Source organism: Oryza brachyantha, chromosome 3, assembly GCF_000231095.2.
Source record: "Oryza brachyantha chromosome 3, ObraRS2, whole genome shotgun sequence".
Lineage (NCBI taxonomy): Eukaryota > Viridiplantae > Streptophyta > Magnoliopsida > Poales > Poaceae > Oryza > Oryza brachyantha.
The window spans coordinates 26,066,698-26,085,372 of record NC_023165.2 but is presented as its reverse complement, the minus strand read 5'-3'; the positions used below and the strand labels follow the sequence as shown (position 1 = coordinate 26,085,372).

General features: G+C 44.2%; 1 protein-coding gene across 1 annotated transcript; it reads right to left on the bottom strand.

The window, feature by feature from the left end:
- Window positions 1–9,931: 9,931 nt before the first annotated feature.
- Window positions 9,932–11,520, bottom strand: LOC102700699 (dof zinc finger protein 4-like). The gene has a single exon (XM_040522531.1). It carries the CDS (start codon window positions 11,374–11,376, stop codon window positions 10,309–10,311), a length of 1,068 nt encoding a protein of 355 aa, XP_040378465.1. The 5' UTR covers window positions 11,377–11,520; the 3' UTR covers window positions 9,932–10,308.
- Window positions 11,521–18,675: the final 7,155 nt, after the last annotated feature.

Below are 18,675 nucleotides of genomic sequence, written 5' to 3'. Positions count from 1 at the left end.
GCACCCTGTTGTAGAACACATACCAGCGTCCCGTCATGTTCGTGAATCCTGCATATACAAGTTGTCAGTGTGGACTACAATCATAATCTTGTCAGCTTCCTTGTTGATGTCTGTCAGCTCGAGCATCAGCCACCATGTTGGCTTGCGGTTGTATGTCTACTGAGGAAGAACCCACATGTCGTTAACCCTATTGCTGTAACACGAAATGATCTTCGTGCGCATCCTCAACATCAGGTCGTCAAAGTCGTCGTGCACGACATCGAACGAAATCACGTCATGTGGAAGGTATTAGGTAGGGTGTAAGTGGGCTAGCCCACCAACCTGCTTATAAGCTTATAAGTGGGCTAGTCCGCCCACTGGGTTATCCGTTTAATTAGCTTATAACTGGGTTACCTGCTTAATTATCATACAAGCGGGTTAGCGGGCCGACCCACTTACACTACTAGTGCTAGGTCGACATGCCACAACATGTAGTCCTTATTAGTTCGAAATTACACTAATAACTAGTACATTGATTGTTTGTTGCAACATAACTTATTGTGCTGGACTGAGAGGATCAGTATCGTACGCCACACACTGATCCATGGCGACAATCATCAGTATGCAGGCCACCAGCACACTCGCCATGTGAGACTTCATGGTTGATCTCACTCAGCTGGTAGCTTGAAGAAGACGACAGGGGATGGCCCTGTTTATATAGTGCCCGCCAGGCAATATCTCTCTATTATACTCCAATGGTTTACTCTGCAGTAGTCACTCTGTGCATTAGAGCGATACAAGCAGCTCTCACAGTTGAAGCAATACTAAATTGATTCACTACTACTACAAGAGCAAGACCATTTTACTCGTTTATGATACTTAGACTTTAGCACGTTTGCTTGTTTTGCCTATCGGGGTGTTACCATAGCTCTCTCAGTTGAAGCAATACTTGATGCACTGCAACTATAAGAACAATACAAGAGCAACCAGTTACAGTCATCTCTACACGCTTCCCATTGACACATTTCAGTATTTTCCATCACGTATTGAAGCCAGTATAGCACCGCTTTGTCCCAGTGTCGCTCCACCCCAAGGCGACACGGGCAACACCCCAAATCCTAGCCGCTATGGTTTCTTCCGCCTCCTTTCCCCGCCTCGCCATGGCAAAGCCGATCAGCTGCCACAACGGCGGCGGCATGGCTCTCCCCTATCCTAGGCTGCTTTGGATGGGGGACCGGGGGTAGCCAGGAGGGCGCGGCAGCAACGGCGGGCTAGGGGGCATGAGGCGGTGGTGGAAAGCCTGAGCACGTGGTGGCGGCGATAGGGTCGGGGGCTGAGTGGGGCAGCAGGGTGTATGTGCAGCGGCGACGGGCTTGAGTGTGAGCACGTGACGGGGGGCCTGACCGCGAGTGCGTGGCGGTGGGCCAGAGCAAAACGCCAGCAACGGTGGAGGCGGGAAAGGAGGAGGACGACCTGGTGGGACGGAGGCAGCAGACGGTAGTGGAGTGGCAACACGCTTTCTCTGTCTTGGCCTCCATGACTCGGCCGCGAGTTTTCCTTCCTCTGCAAGCACGGTCTCCATGCCCTCTGCTGCGCCGCTGATCCCGACGCCGTTTTCTACCTCCTTCGCCAGCATCAGGTTGTCCGAGCCAGATGGAGGCGACGCCATATCTGGAGCGGCGCACGTGGATCTAGAGGCGACGCACGCGGTGGAAGGTACAGGCAAGGTCGGTGGCGACAGTGCTATCGTGCCGGCACGCAGGAGAAGGTAGAGGCAGCGTCGACGGGACGGTGTGGTTTTCCCTCATCGACAGGCCATCTGCAGTTGCCGGCATGAATGTTGATGGTTGGTGATGTTGTAGGCTTGATCAGAAAGGGTAATCTTGGGTTTGACGACGGTCAGGGGGGTGCCCAGGTGTTGTGTGGGGCTAGGCGGTTTGCATCGGCAAAAGCCATTGTAGGCCCTCAGCCTACCAGACGACGGCAACGCCTTAGGCGTTGTTCCCTTCTTTGAGGCATCGTCCTGACGTTTTTTCGTTCTTCCCCACCTTTCTCTGGGTGAAAACCTTGCTCCGTCTTCAGGCAAGCGGTGGCGGCATTTACGTCGTGACCTATGTGGGGGCACCGCTTTGGAGAATCATGTCCGTGTAGCGTTGGCTGCCATAAATCCCTTGTGTCGTCCCTTGAGCCTAGGAGACGGGGCCCTTGTTGTCCTTAGCCTTATCCTGTCTCTAGTAGATGACCAACTTCCTTCGATGGTCTGTTTGGTGGAGTCGGAGCTGCTTCACTGTTGGGTGTGTAGCGAAGCCAGGCGATAACGCTCTTCAGATTATTGATAGGGGTGTTGGTTCTCTCTAGGTAAAGGATTGGTGATTGATAACTTGAGCTGAAGCACTTCGTAGAAAATCGGTGCTGGTTTTGTTTGTCTTGGAGACACCTTTGGTAAAGAGGAGGTACACGCCATGAAGTCGGAGTTGCGGTGTCGCGAGGCGATAGACTTGGCAACGATGACATGGGTTGGCGTTTCTCAGATCCTTGGTGCCGCCTTACGACAATGTCAATTTTGGTGCCTTGCGTTGAGCTCCGCTTTGCTGCTCTCAGTCGGTGGTGGAGAGCGGGGTAGTGTGTGAGTTGTTCCGATACATCCTTTTTCTTTTTCTGTAACCCTCCTAGGGTTTTTTCCTTCTTATATAAATATATAAATATACACCCTGATAGGGCTTAAAAAAAGTATTTTCCATCCCTGCCTTGGTAAACTTCAGGGAACACCCCCTAGTCTAAATGCTTTAGATTATGTGGTTTAGACTATGAAATGAACTGCGTACAAGAAATGGAAATCAATTGATCAAAACCATACTATGGCCACCGACCAGCCGTATATGGTGATCAAAATTCTGTGACTAATAGTCTTTGATCCCTCACTGACACAACGCCTTATTGAGTTAACCAATGAATTACCAATACAGATAGCATCCACATCTACATCTTTAACGAATAGGAAGACCAAATGATTCACAGGCTCTCCTCTACTGCTACGTCAAGATGTGCTATGAGGTTGTCGGCGTCCTTGATCCGAACTAATATCCTGACGACGCTCCTCCGAACCTCGCAAACTGCAGAAGGGATATATAGGCCGTGTTTAGCTTCTAAATTTTTTTTTCCAAAAACATCATGTCGAATTTTTGGACACCTAAATAAAACATTAAACATAGATGAACCAAAAAACTAATTGCATAGTTATAAAAGAAATCTTGAGACGAATCTTTTGAGCCTAATTAGCCCATGATTAGCCATAAGTGCTACAGTAACTAACATGTGCTATTGACAAATTAATTAGGCTCAAAAGATTCATCTCGCGGTTTATAGGCTAGCCGTAAAATTCGTTTTTTCATTCGTATCCGAAAACCCCTTCCGACATCCGGTCAAACATTTGACGTGACACTTCTCCCAAAAATTTTATCAATCTAAACACCACCATACTCGCATGGGATCGACATATGGTAGTCTGATCAGTGACTGCACACTTCCTGCATTTAGTTGTAAACTGGATTCGCAAGCAAAAACTGAGTAATTTAGTCAGAAATGACTGGATCGATTATATTGGCTCAGTTTCATCATATTGTCTTAAAAACTATGATTCTCGATGATGTATGACAGCAGAACATTGGGAGAAACACAAATACGGGTTGTCTGAAGGCTCAGTGGCTCACCATAGCTTACTGTTACATTCAAGTACTTTCTGGTCTCAGCAACATGTTTTCAGAGAGCCGACAAAGCAGTTAAGAAATCGGGAACAGAACCAGTCCCTCTGCCTATAAAAAATATGGTAAATAATACAATAACAACTTACTGTAGTGACTAGTGAAAGTTGTAGCAATTTTCCTTTCTGCTTGATGGTATTGACCTGAACCAATCCTTATATATTTTGCCATTGCAGAGTTTACATTAATGGTAAGCAACAGATTGTGATTTTTTAATGACCTCCTGCTCTGTGTTGACTCTCTATCGAACATGTGTTTGTAAATTATAACCCTACTTCATGATCTTTGTCATCAAGTCAGTGACCAAATATTGATCAAATAACTTATGCTTTTAGGTCAATATCTGCAGTGAACTAAAATATTTGACTAGTCATAAATCATGTTTTGCTAATTCCCAATAAGAGGTCGCATGTCTTTTTTGTTCACTAATCTGCTTTACTGTTCAATAATCAGTATACAGGTCAGACCTTCTATATCTGTTCACTCTGTAATTGTATTTTTCTTTCTGAACAACCAATAATAGACTCAATACAACCTGAAATTCATTGAGGACTTCAGAACCTCACCTTTCAACCTCTAACATGTCTCCGCACCTACAATTTCACTCTTTGGATCAACTGGATCAAGGTAGGCAGTTAAAGTAGTGTAGCAGGGGTGGCTCATGGAAATTTGTGGGTGATGGCAGCACTGCAATACAGAACACATGTATATTTTTCTCTATATCTACTTTGATTAGCTCATCTATATTCTAGACTTGATTTCCTTCAGTTTTCTTAACATAAATTTAACAGTGGTGCTATCGTTCATCCATAAACTAGTGGATTCTGATTTGGCATGTTTGTTTACCAGTGGAATATGTTGATCAGTCGTCCATCCTGTTTAGGCACATATGAAGGCTTTCTGAACATATACTTCTTTTTTTTTCCTGCTGCCGTGGCTATGTCAGTTTTGATGGTGACAATATTGAACAAATCTTTTGATATTTTGTCTCGATTAAGTGCAAGCATCTAAGAGCATCCACAACAACTCATCTAAATTTGGTCATCCATATCTTCATTTGGATGATCATCTAAAACAATTTCATCCTTTATATCTCATTGTACTCCAACAGATCATCTATATATGACGTTCCCTATATTTCTTTAGAGAATGGAGAGAGATCATCCAAATATAAAGGTTCTCTCCTAATATAGATGACATCCAAAAATAAATGATAGGATGACCGTTCTGGTGAAGCTCAATTTATAGTCTTCGTCCTCTATTTTGAAGATAGAGGATGAGATAGATGAGTTGTTGGTGATGCTCTAACCACATCAAACCGGAACCGGAGTCCTCAGCACTAACCTCGTAGAGGCTTGCCGAAGATGAAGATGAAACACGAATGGAGCAAATTGCAAGGGTAGAAATTCGCGTGGGTAAACTCAAAAATTAGTCTGAGCTATATATACGGTCTCATCTTTTCGATTTTGTTTATATTTATAAGTTAAATTCAAATTTTAAACCTTAATTTGGAGCATATTTTAGGGTTTTTATCATAGTTTGTTTTACAACATTGATTTTTAAATTACTAAGAACACGTATATAAAAATTTTATTCAAAAATTAGTTCTCATTTACAAATATATGATTTACTTTTTTTTCTCCGAATAAGCCAACCAATCATCCTATAGTTTATAGACGTAGCTCCTGCACTGCTGCTGGGCCTGCTGCCACCTCAAAACTGCTATTGCTGGGCCTTATTTAAATTGGGCCGGTAAAGGCCGATACGAGCTTTGTTAAGCTGGTTAGAATTTCCATGGTTCCATGGCTCCATCCCACCGGACCGGACCACGCATGTTTGACTCGGTCAACTCTCCATGAACCGAATCTTTGGCTGCCGCCAGTTGGTCGCCACGTCATGCAAAATTTGCAATAGGTAACGACAAAACTGAAGTTCCGTGGGGTGGAGCACGCCACAACATCGCAAGAACAGCACTGCCCCTGCACACAACCTGTATACGAACACACTATAGTATATAGTACTAGTACTACACCTGCACTGCAACATATTACCACTGTTTTTTCTTTTCATTTTCTCGTGTTCCAAATAACACATGTTATCAGGAAGCAGGTTTTAGCACACAGGTGTAGGTACACCCGTGTGCTTACATAGCATCTAAATAATCATTAAAAAATATAAAAAAACAAGATAGATTAATATGATTTATATCACTTCATAAACATATAAGTTTAAATTCAACTTCTATAAGTTGTAGCAAAAAAACAAACAAAACTGAAACTATGTTTCGCATATTCATAATTGTTTTTGTTATTTTTGCTACAACTTGTATAAGTTGAATTTAAACTTTCATGTTAGTGAAGTGATATAACTCATATTAATCTATCTTGTTAAAAATTTTTCATAATTTTTTATGACTATTTAGATAACATGTAAACAAGGGATGTACATACACCCGTGTGCTAAAAAACTACTTCCACACAGAATCATACAGTTTGCTACTGCGAGCAAAACAAAAGGAAGCTGAGGGGCCTCGAGAACCTTTCTGCAAAACGGCCATAACGGCTTTAGCCGACACCAAAATACTAACGCTCACATATTTTTACTTTTCCTTATGCGTAATTTAAAATACGAGTGATTTTAGGTTCTTTTTAATCAAATTTTATTTCCAACCTTGACTTACCACTGAGAATGTTTTATTTATAAATTATTTTTTATTTATAAATATATTGTTTAGTTTTTTTAAAAAAAACTCAAAAAATCATCCCTAAACTATGGACGAACGAGCTCAGCAGCATGGAGGAGTAGCCTGGCCCATGGCAGCGACGAGAATAACAATGACCAGCTAGCGCGTAGGCACAGCGTACGCCATGACCGACAGCGAGCTGCCCGGCCGGCCGGCCGGCGATCGGATCGGATAGGAAACAGACACCTCTTCCTGGCTTCCTCCTCGAACCACAGATAAAGAGAGAGAGGGGAGAGAGATGGTACGTAGTAAAAGAGACTAGCGTTCGCGGTGTTCTCTAGAAAGAAAGCATCATGCGTGCTTCTCGATGCGGGCGAGATGGATAGACGGAATATTTACGTGCGTGTTCCGAGGACGACGAGCACCACCACCACCACCACCATGCATCTCGATCTCCCTCTCATCTCATCTCATCTCTCATGGTATGGTATGGTTGGCGACGGATGGACGGATCGATGCGTGCAGCATGCTTCGTCGGAGGCAGCGACAAACAACGATCGAGCCCCTCTCTCTCTATGGAGTACTATCTGTATAGTACTCGTACACACAACTCCACCAACCCCGAGCACCACATAACATAAGGCTGCGCCCATTCTGCAGCTAGCTAGCCAGCCAGCCAATATCAGCCAGTGTTGGCCAGCCATTGGTTGGGCGCCGTGCGTTTGAGAGAATCGAATCCACCTGCCGTTTCAGCCAGTACTACCTTCCTTCTTAAGGCTGCATGCATGCTCTCTTACGTAGGTGGTGTTTAGATTGAGAAAATTTTTGAAAGAAGTGTCAGTCAAATGTTTGATCGGATGTTGGAAGAGGGTTCTCGGACACGAATGAAAAAATGAATTTCAGGGCTAGCCTGGAAACCGCGAGACGAATCTTTTGAGCATAATTAATCTGTCATTAGCACAGATTGGTTACTGTAGCACTTATAGCTAATCATGGGCTAATTAGGCTCAGAAGATTCGTCTCAAGATTTCTTTTATAACTGTGCAATTAGTTTTTTAGTTCATCTATGTTTAATGCTTTATTTAGGTGTTCAAAAATTCGACGTGATGTTTTTAGAGAAAATTTTTGGGAACTAAACAAGGTCGTAGTATCTCTCTGCCAGCAAGGCCAACTATTAGCTTTAATTTATCTATAGTTAATCTAATAGTCAATTCATACAATAGCTACCTATAAAACTATACTATCATGTTTCACCTATCATACACATATTGTGTCTTCGAGTATAAATCTGTAATTCATTGTTCTCCTTTCTTCTCTCTTATCTTTTTAAAGTATGTTTATAATTAGTTTATAGTCTGCTCTTTACCTTGTTTCTCTCTCTACAGAGCATCTCTCTCTACCTTGTCTCTCTCTACAGTACATATATAGCATGCATGAACATTGATCTGGTGGTGAATGTATCTGGCGTGACTCCCCGACCAGCCGGCCAGTCTAGCTAGTTTTCGCTTCTCTTTTTCTCTGCTCGCTTGACTGCACCAGTGTAGCTATAGCTACTAGCGTTGTTCCCATATGGCTGCTCTCTGCATGCGTGGTCTGAACTCTGAACGAACAATGCCTGGCTAGCTGCTTCTCTCTGCAAGCAGTTCAGATCTCAGAAACAGGTTTGAACAAGCAGGGCTTCGATTAGCTGCCCATGATGGCCCAATTATCACCATGTGTCTAGGACAGGTTGTATCTTGATTGAGATGTGCTTACTGTTGATGAATATACTGTAGATATAAACACTCGATCACACCGGTACGAGCTGACACATACTATGTTATATAAATATAAAGTACTACATCCGTCTCATATTAAGTTTGTTTTTCGGTTTTTAGATATAATATTTTAACTCTTCGTTTTATATAAAAAATGTTGCGTTAAAACATGAATAATACTTTATGTGTGACTAATTTTTTTAAGTTTTTTATAAATTTTTCAAATAAGACAAAGACTCAAAAATTAGACATAGAAATAAAAAAATAAAATTATTATGAAACATAAGTAGTAGTACTTATTACTAGCCATTTTAGACATGCATGCATTGATGACCTACTCCTAATTTTGATTAGGGTGCGTTGGATGCGATGGGAAGAAGGCAATTGAATTAGAGCGTCTCCAACAAAGTTACTACATGGCTCCCCAAGTCTAATTTTAGTAATTTTGATAAAAAAATCTATCTCCAACAAACTTGTCAATCAGATGGTCAAGCTATCCGGCTGGTCAAACTGTCCCTCCCACTTGCTAAATTTGGCCATCCAAAATTGTGTTGCTAATTATGGGCCCCGCGCATGGGCTCACACGTATTGTCTTTATGCACGCATCTAGAGAGTTGTAAATGAAGATGTTTTTGAAGTGTGTAGTCAATATGAAGATGGATCTTTTTGGCTATATTGGTCAAAATAGATAAATGAATAGCCAAAAATAAAAATATTGTTGGAGGTGCTCTTATCGCGCGGTAGGGCGCACAACACTAGCTGGATGAAGGCATGTGTGCAACACATGCATTTTATGAGGCACTATCTAGGTGGAACCTTTTATGCTCTGTTATATATATATCATGTCGTTATGTGTTGGACATGCATGGTCAGCGGTTCAGCACTAGCTAGCTAGCTCATTTGGTACACATGCACAATTGATCAGCTAGATATATTGGGTAGGTGGAGTAGTAACTAATAAAAAGGATAATGCCAAGTTAGACATATTGCTAGCTAGAGAGTATATAAACTACTTTTGATCTGTAATAATGCTGTGATCAGAAGCACACTAGTGAATCTATAGGTTATGCAGGCCAGTTGTATGTGTGGGTTATTACCAACTTGTAGGAAGGCAAAAAAGCAATACAGCTCAGATCTCATGCACTACTCAAGACTAACTACACTCGAGAAAATAGACCTAAAAAATTTCCAATCAGAGATGTGATGAACAGTATATGGTCGTGGGGCACTGAATTAGTATACAATGGGAGCATGATAAATTAATATTTATTCAAGTTCCAAAATTTTACTCAGTAAACAGGGTTAGCTGAAGATCAGTTCTGCCTTATAGAGAACAATCCCAACTATACTCTCGAAATTCAAACATAGCTAGGACTGGAAATTATATGTGGCCCATCATATCGTATCATTATCTAGGTCATTTATATTTGCAGTTTGCTACAGTGCAATATCTAGTATACATGTGTAGTCTTTGTCATGCTGTCCCGGCCTGGTCTGAAGTATGCAAAATAAACCCAGATTCCGCACATTTCTATGAGCAAAGAAACAAGAAAGCATGACAGCATGAGTGCTAGCTCCAGATAAACCCAGATCCAGGACTGCATAGCATGCACTATAACGATCAGAACCAAGCCAAAGTTGAATCCAAACAAAATAGTTAGTCCTTTTGCAGTAAGTTCTTGCCATCTACTACTACAATCGAGCCCTGTACTTTGCATTTGAGAGTACGTCGAAAGTAAAATTTCCAGCGAGATAAGTCCACGAGCTTGCAGCCTAGGATGTGTAAAATTCCTCTTACAATCATACATGGATCAACCTGAATGAAACTGACAACACGTACATCTCATAGTACAGCCCCATCTATGCATTGATCACGACTTAATACTATACCAGTTACCACCAAACCCTAAGTAGTAAAAACCTAATGAAGTAGGAGCAAACAATAAAAAGGGTTACTTGATCCCAACTGATTAACAAAACACCAGTAATAAAAACACCCATAATTAATCCATCAGAGTTCTCACACTGATTAACCGAAACTAACCACACGATCGAGTTGATTAAAAGCTAAACTGAGAGCTACACTAGTAGTGTGTCATGCATGCATGAGACGACGTCGTCGTCGCTCTCATGGGAAGGCGCCGTTGGGGGTGGGCAAGTCCGGCCACGCCACCGACATCGCCGCCGGGCCATTCCAGTACTGCATCTCCGGCGCGGCGAGCGACACGGGTGGCAGGTCCATCCCGACCGTGTTGTTGATGATCGGCGGCGCAGCTGAGACGCTCGACAGTGCTGCCGAGAGCGAGGTCACTGCGGTGGTGCAAGGGAGGGAGGAAGAGGCGTCGTATGCCTGAGGGCGCCCCGCGTTGCTCACCACCGCGTGGAGCTGGTCGCTGTAGTAGCTCGCCGCCAGAGAGGACGACGTCGACGAGGGCAGCTTGAGACCGAGGCTTGACAGCACGTCGTGGTGGCCCAGCGTCCCCATGCCAAGCTGCGAGTCCATGTGGGGCGGTGGAGTGGCCGGCCGCGGCGCGGATTGCGGCCAGAGCGACGCCGCCGGGCCGGCACCGGCATTGGGAGCGCCTGGCAGGATCTGGAGGTGCCCCATGGTGTCCAGCCCAAGAAGCCGCTGGACATTGCTGCCGCCGTGGCCTTGAACTCCCCTGGCGCTGTTCAACAGCGCCATGAGGTGCGCGGTGGCGGCCTGCTGCCCGGAGGCCCAGACCGGCCCGCCGCCGACGCCCACGCCGAGGCCAAGCGGCGGCGCGGCCTTGCACGACACGGATGGCTTGGCGACCGGCGCCGGCATGGGGCGCGGCTTGCGGCAGCCGCCGCCGATGGGGACGTTGCGGAGCGCGCCGCCCTTGGTCCAGTACCGGCGGCACGTCTTGCAGAAGTGGCGCGGCTGGGTGAGGTTGTAGTTGTTGTAGTAGCAGAACTTGGTGTTCGACGAGTTGCACCGTGGGCACCGCAGCGGCGCCTGCTCCGGCGCGCCCTGCCCCTGCGGCGACGAGGTCGCCGACGACGACCTCTGCTGCGTCGCCTGCGCCGACGACCGCGACGACGTCGACGACGACGACGTGGGCGACGGGTTGGACACAATAGGCTGCAGCACCATCGGCAGGGACGCCGGATTCAGAGCGCTGGCGCTCTTGAGCTGGTCCATGGCTGTCCCTCCAAGGAGTTCTTGGATCATGGTGAATGAATGGATGGATGATGGGGAGAACTCAAGCTCAAAAGGCTTCTTGAATCTGAGAAGAAGGCAACAAAGGCAGTGTTGGTGTGGTAGCTTTCAGAAGCTTTGTGCCATGGATCAGATGATGGTGTTGGGTGGGGTAGTGGAAGTAGTACTTGGGGTGAGGGGGGTGGTGAGGGTTTATAAAGAGGATGATGGTAGCTAAGCAAGCATGCTACTCCTAGATTGCTAGGGCTAGAAGAATATGAGCTGCTTTCTTTCTGTGCCTTATTTGTCCATGTTCAGAAACTAAAACTTGTCTTTGCTCTGTAAATTATTGGCTGGTTGGATGGCAGCATGGATTAGGGTTCTAGATGTGGGTGTACATGGGGGCCGCTCTGAAATGCCTTGGAATGATGAATGGTGGGGCTGCATTGTTTTACACTGTCATGTTTCTAGTTCTAACTGACTGGGTTGTCTATGCGCGTTTCTATCTTCTCCATACTTTTTGAGCGCGTACAATAGAACGTAATTAACATGTCATATATGTGCTTAGATAGAGGAGAGATGATATGGGAGATAATCAACTGTAGATTTGTAACTAGTTGCAAAATGAACCCTGACAATTCCAACGACCGGAGGGCTAACTTCGACTCCTTAGTCCTCCTCGTCTCCTGACAGTTGTGGAAGGAACTTAACCGCAGAGTCTTCGAATATAAGAAAGCCATGGGACTTGGGAGGGTCAAGGTGGCGGTTCCTAGGAATATAACGAGTACAATGGCACCAAAATAACTGCATTGGGACAAAGAGTGTACTTACACCTCTCTCTCTAAGAATCATATCACCTTCTTACAAGTTACAGTTCAATACTAGCTAAATGCCCTTGTTTTTCTATGGAGAAAGGAACAAAAATCCAAAATAGTGTCTAAAATAATAAAAATCACATTTTCATTGAAGTATATTGCCCGTTATTTTGCTATAGAGAGTACTCGCCTAAATTTATTTTCATATGTGGATATCCATTTTGATTCACGTACATATGAAATTAAATTTGGAGTATTTTTGAAGTAGTATAGCTCACCCCTAAGTAACTTCAAACAATTCATTTTGATTTCAGTACTGTACAGTACCAAGGGCCACAGACTTTACCTCACATGCCAAACTTTACTAAAATCTAAGTTCTAAAGGATGGGATTTTCATGCAAAAAGTAAAAGTTTTTAGTTAAAACAAAAGTTTGAGGTGTAGATTGTTTGTGAGTATACTAGGATCAAAACTTTATTTCAAAAAGGTATAGGATGAAAGATACCGATATATATTATAACAGATATGATGTTCAACTATGACGAGAGAACATAGCGGAAGTCATTATTTTGTACTTCATCAATATTTAAGGGACAATTACAAATTTACCACTAGTTAAAAATATTATTGCAAAAGGGTCACTAGAAAATTGTAAAAATGCCACGAGAACTGTTATTCGAGTGGCCTTCATGCAATTTAGAAAAAAAGAGTCGCAAATTTGCAAATGCCCCAATATTTAAATATATATACGACACTTTCTTTTGGAGAAGAAGTTTGTCTGTTCATCTTATTAAAAAAAATAGAAGCATCATTCATCTTGTTAATTGTGACTTTTTCTTACCTCTACAAGTACTGTAAACACAATATACATATATTTTTAAATATTACACTAATATTTTAAATATGATGAATGGTAAAAACAACGTCGAGTCTAAGAATAAAACGTAATCCATTAACAAGATGGGGGTAACAAATTAACCTGTTTCGTAGAAACTGTGACGGAGCTATTTTTTGGTTTGTCACCATCTATTATATATTTTAGGATGATCATTATAGCGTTATCAATTGGACAATACGGAAATTGGTGTGCATATTCTCATATTTTCTCACAATAATAGATATGTAAACTGTAGTGATCTGTATTTAGATTGAATAATTTCTGGCCTCCGCCATTTCTAACAGGTCAGCTATACACCATTATCATAACGGTAAATTGGTGGATCAATATTATGATGAATTTAGTTAAGCTAATTAACCCAATTTCTAGCGCAACTGTGGACCTAGATTAAAATCTGATGGAAAAATAAAGCTTCGTTTCGATACAGATGTTGCGTCAGAAGAACCATGATATTGTGCCTATGGAGACACAAGGACTTTTTACTCACTTTTGATGGCGGACTACAAATAGATTTCCTGCTTAATACTAACTCCCGTTTTATAACGTAAGATGTTTGACTTTTTTATGGCAGCGTTTGACCATTCGTCTTATTTAAAAATTTAGTATAAATATAAAAAATGATTAGTCGTGCTTAAAGTTCTTTTAATAATAAAGTAAGTCATAAGCAAAGTAAATGATATTTTCATAATTTTTTAAATAAGACAAATGATCAAATATTACAAGTAAAAAAATCAAACATCTTACATCATGAAACGGAGGGAGTATGTTTTTGTTGTTAGTGCATCAGGCTTTATATATATGTTTCTACTTAGTGCATGGACTGCTTATTTAATCTCATATGGGGTTTTTTTGCTCCTTTATTCAAACTTCATGGCTGTATGCATATCCTAGCTATATGCAGAGGCTAGGATAATATCATCGTCTTCTCTTATCTAAAAAAAAGTAGTAGCTCTTACTTCTAGCTTGCTTCAAAATACAACCCTTATACTTCTAGCTATCTACTTCTATATGTAAATACGACATTTTAATTTGGTGCTTCCATCTATACTGTACCAAAAACTACAAATTTAACGTACATGCCCGTGACCACATAAGACAATTAATACTTCTACCTGTCTACATGAAAAACGTCCTTGTATGCCACTGCTCGTACGTACGTACGTGCGTATATTAATTTGTAGAAGGGAGTGGCTCCCATGCAACATGCATAATCACATTCTGTACTTAACACGTCGTGATCACTGATCAGCAGTCCACTGCTTGCAGTAGGGCCAGCCCAGCAGCGTGTGCTATCATGAATGGCAGTATGGCACCCCGTAATTCAGACACGGAGCATTCCATGGAAATCGAATCGATCGATCGCCACATACATTTTTCTAAACCGAAAGTACATCAGAACGAAAGCAACATATGCATGCTTAATGGGCTAATTGATGGCAACAGGTTAATTGTCAATCAAGGGTTGGATGGATCTAATCATGCAGTCAATGGGAGAGAGTGCTTGGGAGCACAAGAGTACAAGGCCATGTGTCGTTGCCCAAGCAGCTGGCTTAACTCAAGAGCTAACACACACTAACTTAATTATATACAAGAACAGCGTATTTTTAATTATTGGGTGCTTGATTTGTCAATTTGTGACCCTGTGAGAGCTCTACATCTGAAATGGCCTTATCACTCACTCGCATGGTCGGCTGGACCGAACTGCAGCCTTGACTCCTCGAGAACATCCAGAATTCTGTGACTCATGCATGAGGTGACACCTTTTGACCCCCTTTTGCAATCTGGTTTGAACAAGCTTGCTTGCCAATTTGTGTGTGTGTATGTGCATGCAACTGTTGGTTGATCATATGCCAATGTTTTGGCGACATGCATGGCGTGATGTTTTGGGCTTTCATTCATTCATTCATTTAGACATTCAATCGTCAGTTCCCCTTATCACTACGGCATGATTACTACAAGTTCCTTTAGCAAAACCATCATGACCAGGCTTGTCACATTCTGAACAGTAGCAGTTCCACAAAAGAGAGCATTGCGATGAACCTGGTTTCACTGCAGCGTTTTCTTCCTTCATGATGCGATGGAGAAAGAAAGAAGGGAAAGGACAAAACTATGATAACATGCCAAAAGCCATGAACAGGGTAATTTAGGGACTGTGTCCTAAACAGCTGCAGCTCCGTTGTTTCTTAGATGCACACCTCCAGTAGTGGATTTTAAACCCTCGAGGGGATAGATTAATATATATGATATCCAAATAGTTATCAAATAGTTATCAAAATATTTTAAAAAAATTATGAAGATAGATTAATATAAGATATATCACTACACAAACATACAAGTTCAAATATAACTTCTATAATCCATAACAAAAATAACAAATTGAACTCTGAATAGTATACGTATACTCACATTCATATTTGTTATTTTCGTTATGGATTATAGAAGTCATATTAATTTAAACTTGTATGTTTGTGTAGTGATGTATCTTATATCAATCTATCTTCATATTTTTTTAAAATTTTTTGATGGCTATTTGGATAGCATGCAATAGACGAGAGGATGTCCCTCGAGAGATTAGAATACTTTCCCCACACCTCTACACTTCTCGCTCTACAAGGGCACTAGAGCACTCCATGCCCAGAACTAATTCCATCTAAAAAAAATATCCAGTCATCACGTAATCTTGGTCTGAAATTCACGTTGATGACACCACTCGCACAACTATTACAAAAATTTCGATGGGGCCTCCTTTGAGACCCGAGAATCCGTAGAATTTTCTAGGATTTTTAGAAAGATCCCGTGCGCTTGTTGCTGCTACAAGCCACAGTACTTGCATTTGGCTTTGCCTGAACAGCAAATGGCATATGTTTCAGACAAACGCTGGCACGCGCGCAGTACTGTTTCGTACTGGTAATTCAGTTGCTAGCTTCGTCTTCCGTTCGAGCAGCTTGCTGCTGCTGCTGCTGCCAACGTCGCAGAGATTGGCCGTTGGCGTCCTCCTCCTTCCCTGCGGCCAAGCTGCCACAAAGCGCGAAACAGCGTCCGAACCGGTCGCCCGGTCTCGGTCGGTCAGGGCGTGGCCCACACTTCCCAATGACCTGGGCCCACCGGAGCTAATACTGTACTACGCGTACAGCTCCATCTCGTAACGGCTATCATCATCACGGCCATACCCTTCGGTCCCGTCCTTCCACAAATCGGGGAGAGAAACCATGCCCACCCCTGGTTCACGTTTGCCTCGCATTTTGCATGATGCTTCCTGTTAAGTTGCATGCACCAGCCAGTTGCACCTAAAAGCCTAAGCTGATAGGAAAAGGCGGGCAATTCACTTTATACACTCCAACACTCCCCCTCACGCGAGACCCCCTCAAGTCTCAAGCGTGGAATATTAGAGTGGGCGCTGCAATTATTTTATTTAATTGCGCGCCAGCCAGGACTCGAACTCGAGACCTCTGGCTCTGATACCATGTTAAGTTGCATGCACCAGCCAGTTGCACCTAAAAGCCTAAGCTGATAGGAAAAGACGGGCAATTCACTTTATACACTCCAACACTTCCGGTAATCCGCCACCCAGCTTGCAACGTGGAACGAACTTCCAGTATTTTTTTTCTGTCGCAAAGATCATTTGATTGGAAGCGGCGGCGCCTGGACGAAAACGATCGTTTTGCACCGTGCAGCACGCAGTCAAACCGTGAGCGACGTAAGGGGAAAAAGAAAAAAAGAACGGCCTGCGCCCGCGCCCGCTGCGGCGTGCCGTGCCGTGCCGTGCCTCCCGGGGACACGGCAGCACGCAGCGCAGGGCAGCGCGACCCAGCAGCGCGGCCGCGCGTACGTACCCGGCGAAACCGACGGGCGCGCGCGCGGCCAGATTCTGCTCCTCCGATCGAGCTAGCCGAGGCGACACGGCCCGGTGCGGCGCCGGCGACACGCGCGGCCGCGGGTAAGCTAGCTGCGCGCGGATGGATCGTCGATCGTTCGGGGCCCGACCCCGTTCAAAGGAAGGAAGGAGGAGGCAGGGAAACAAAGCGGTAAAGTGACACAGGCCTAGCTAGTGGGCAGTAAAAGAGAGGGAGGCTACGCTACAGCCGGCTAGGCAGTGGTACTAGCCAGTAGTAGTACAGGACAGTGCTGCGTGTTTGTGCCGATTGACTCCTAGAAACCCGGGCTGCTACTAGCTCGTTTCTTGCCCGCCGGCTCGGGCCTGCTTTACCTTGTTTCTCTTCTCCCGGACATGACGACCGATCATGGACACGAGACGAGATAGCGAGATTCTCTCTCTCTCTCTCTCTCTCTCTCTCGCTGTCTCTCATTCTATCGTATGTACACTGACTGAGCTACGTACCTAGCTAGGAGTAGCTATCTCTGCTCCGTCATTCGGTTCTATACGTACGTGTTCTCTCATCCACGGAGTCGGTAGTACTAGTACATGACAAATTGATAATGAGTTCTTTCTACTCCTGTATTCTCATGAAAGATTACTGCAAAACCATAGTATTTTTAGTTCACATACGTACCTTTAGTTGGCACAGTAATTAGAAAGGTATACACTGATCTTATATAAAAGAACACCCTGCTATCAAGGAGTACTTAGCTGAATCGGATAAAACTGTTTCTAGTGTCAGTGTGAGATTGGGAACTGATGATCATCAGGGCATCAAAAGGTTCCAAAGTTAGCGGTGCGTCGATATATAATGAGTGCGTGTAGATGGAAAGGACACGTCACACCCATCCATATATATACACCTGCATGCATGCATCTGACGTGTACGTACGTATCATCAGAGTCCGGGCCGGCCGGCCGGCACGGCACGCTGGAATTTCGCTGAATGCACGTCACGCCACGGCTGATAGATGCATGCACGCAGGCACGGCACGCAGGGCTAGCTGAGGGCCACGTCGGAATGTCTCGCGGCCGGCCGGTCACTCGTTGTGTCTGCCGTGCACTTCCGGTGCCTGGGAACCATCGAGAATGGACGGGGCGAGTGGATGGGCGAGGAGGGACAGAAGCAAGGGAGAGCCTCGTACGCGGCAATGCCCCCAGTCATTCAGCAGCGAGAGCTGAACGACGCGACGCGACATGAGGAAACAAACTCTTGTACCATTCGGTGCCGAGTGCCATGGCCTGCTGCTGCTTTGCTTTCTCGTCTAGGAGTACTCCTCGTGGCATTCTTCTTCCACCTCCTCCTCCTGCTGCTGCGCGCGGAGTTCGATGCGCGCGTCAAGAAGAATATCGGGTGGGTGGGTGGGTGGGGGCACGGTGTCTTTTCGTCGCCGAGGGAGCGCGCGAAAGGAAGGGGACGACGACAACGGGGCCGGGCCCGGGGCCAGGGTCCCAGCGGTGCGGAGTAGGCGATTCTTAATACCATTAATGCAAGTATTATAAGATTTTTTTTATCTCACCGAATAACATGCGATATAAGCAAAATTACTAATATAACGTAAAATTTATAATGAAAGAGTAGGGTTTGGTTTTATGGGGTGGTTAGACCTAGTGTACTTGTTAGGAGAATTAACCAGAAAGTTATTGCTGGACGGATCCGTATTTTTTTCGTAAGAGTTTTCATGTTAAAATATGTCTTCGTTGTGTCTTCGATTGTCTCTGTTTTCCTAACCGTCAATATAT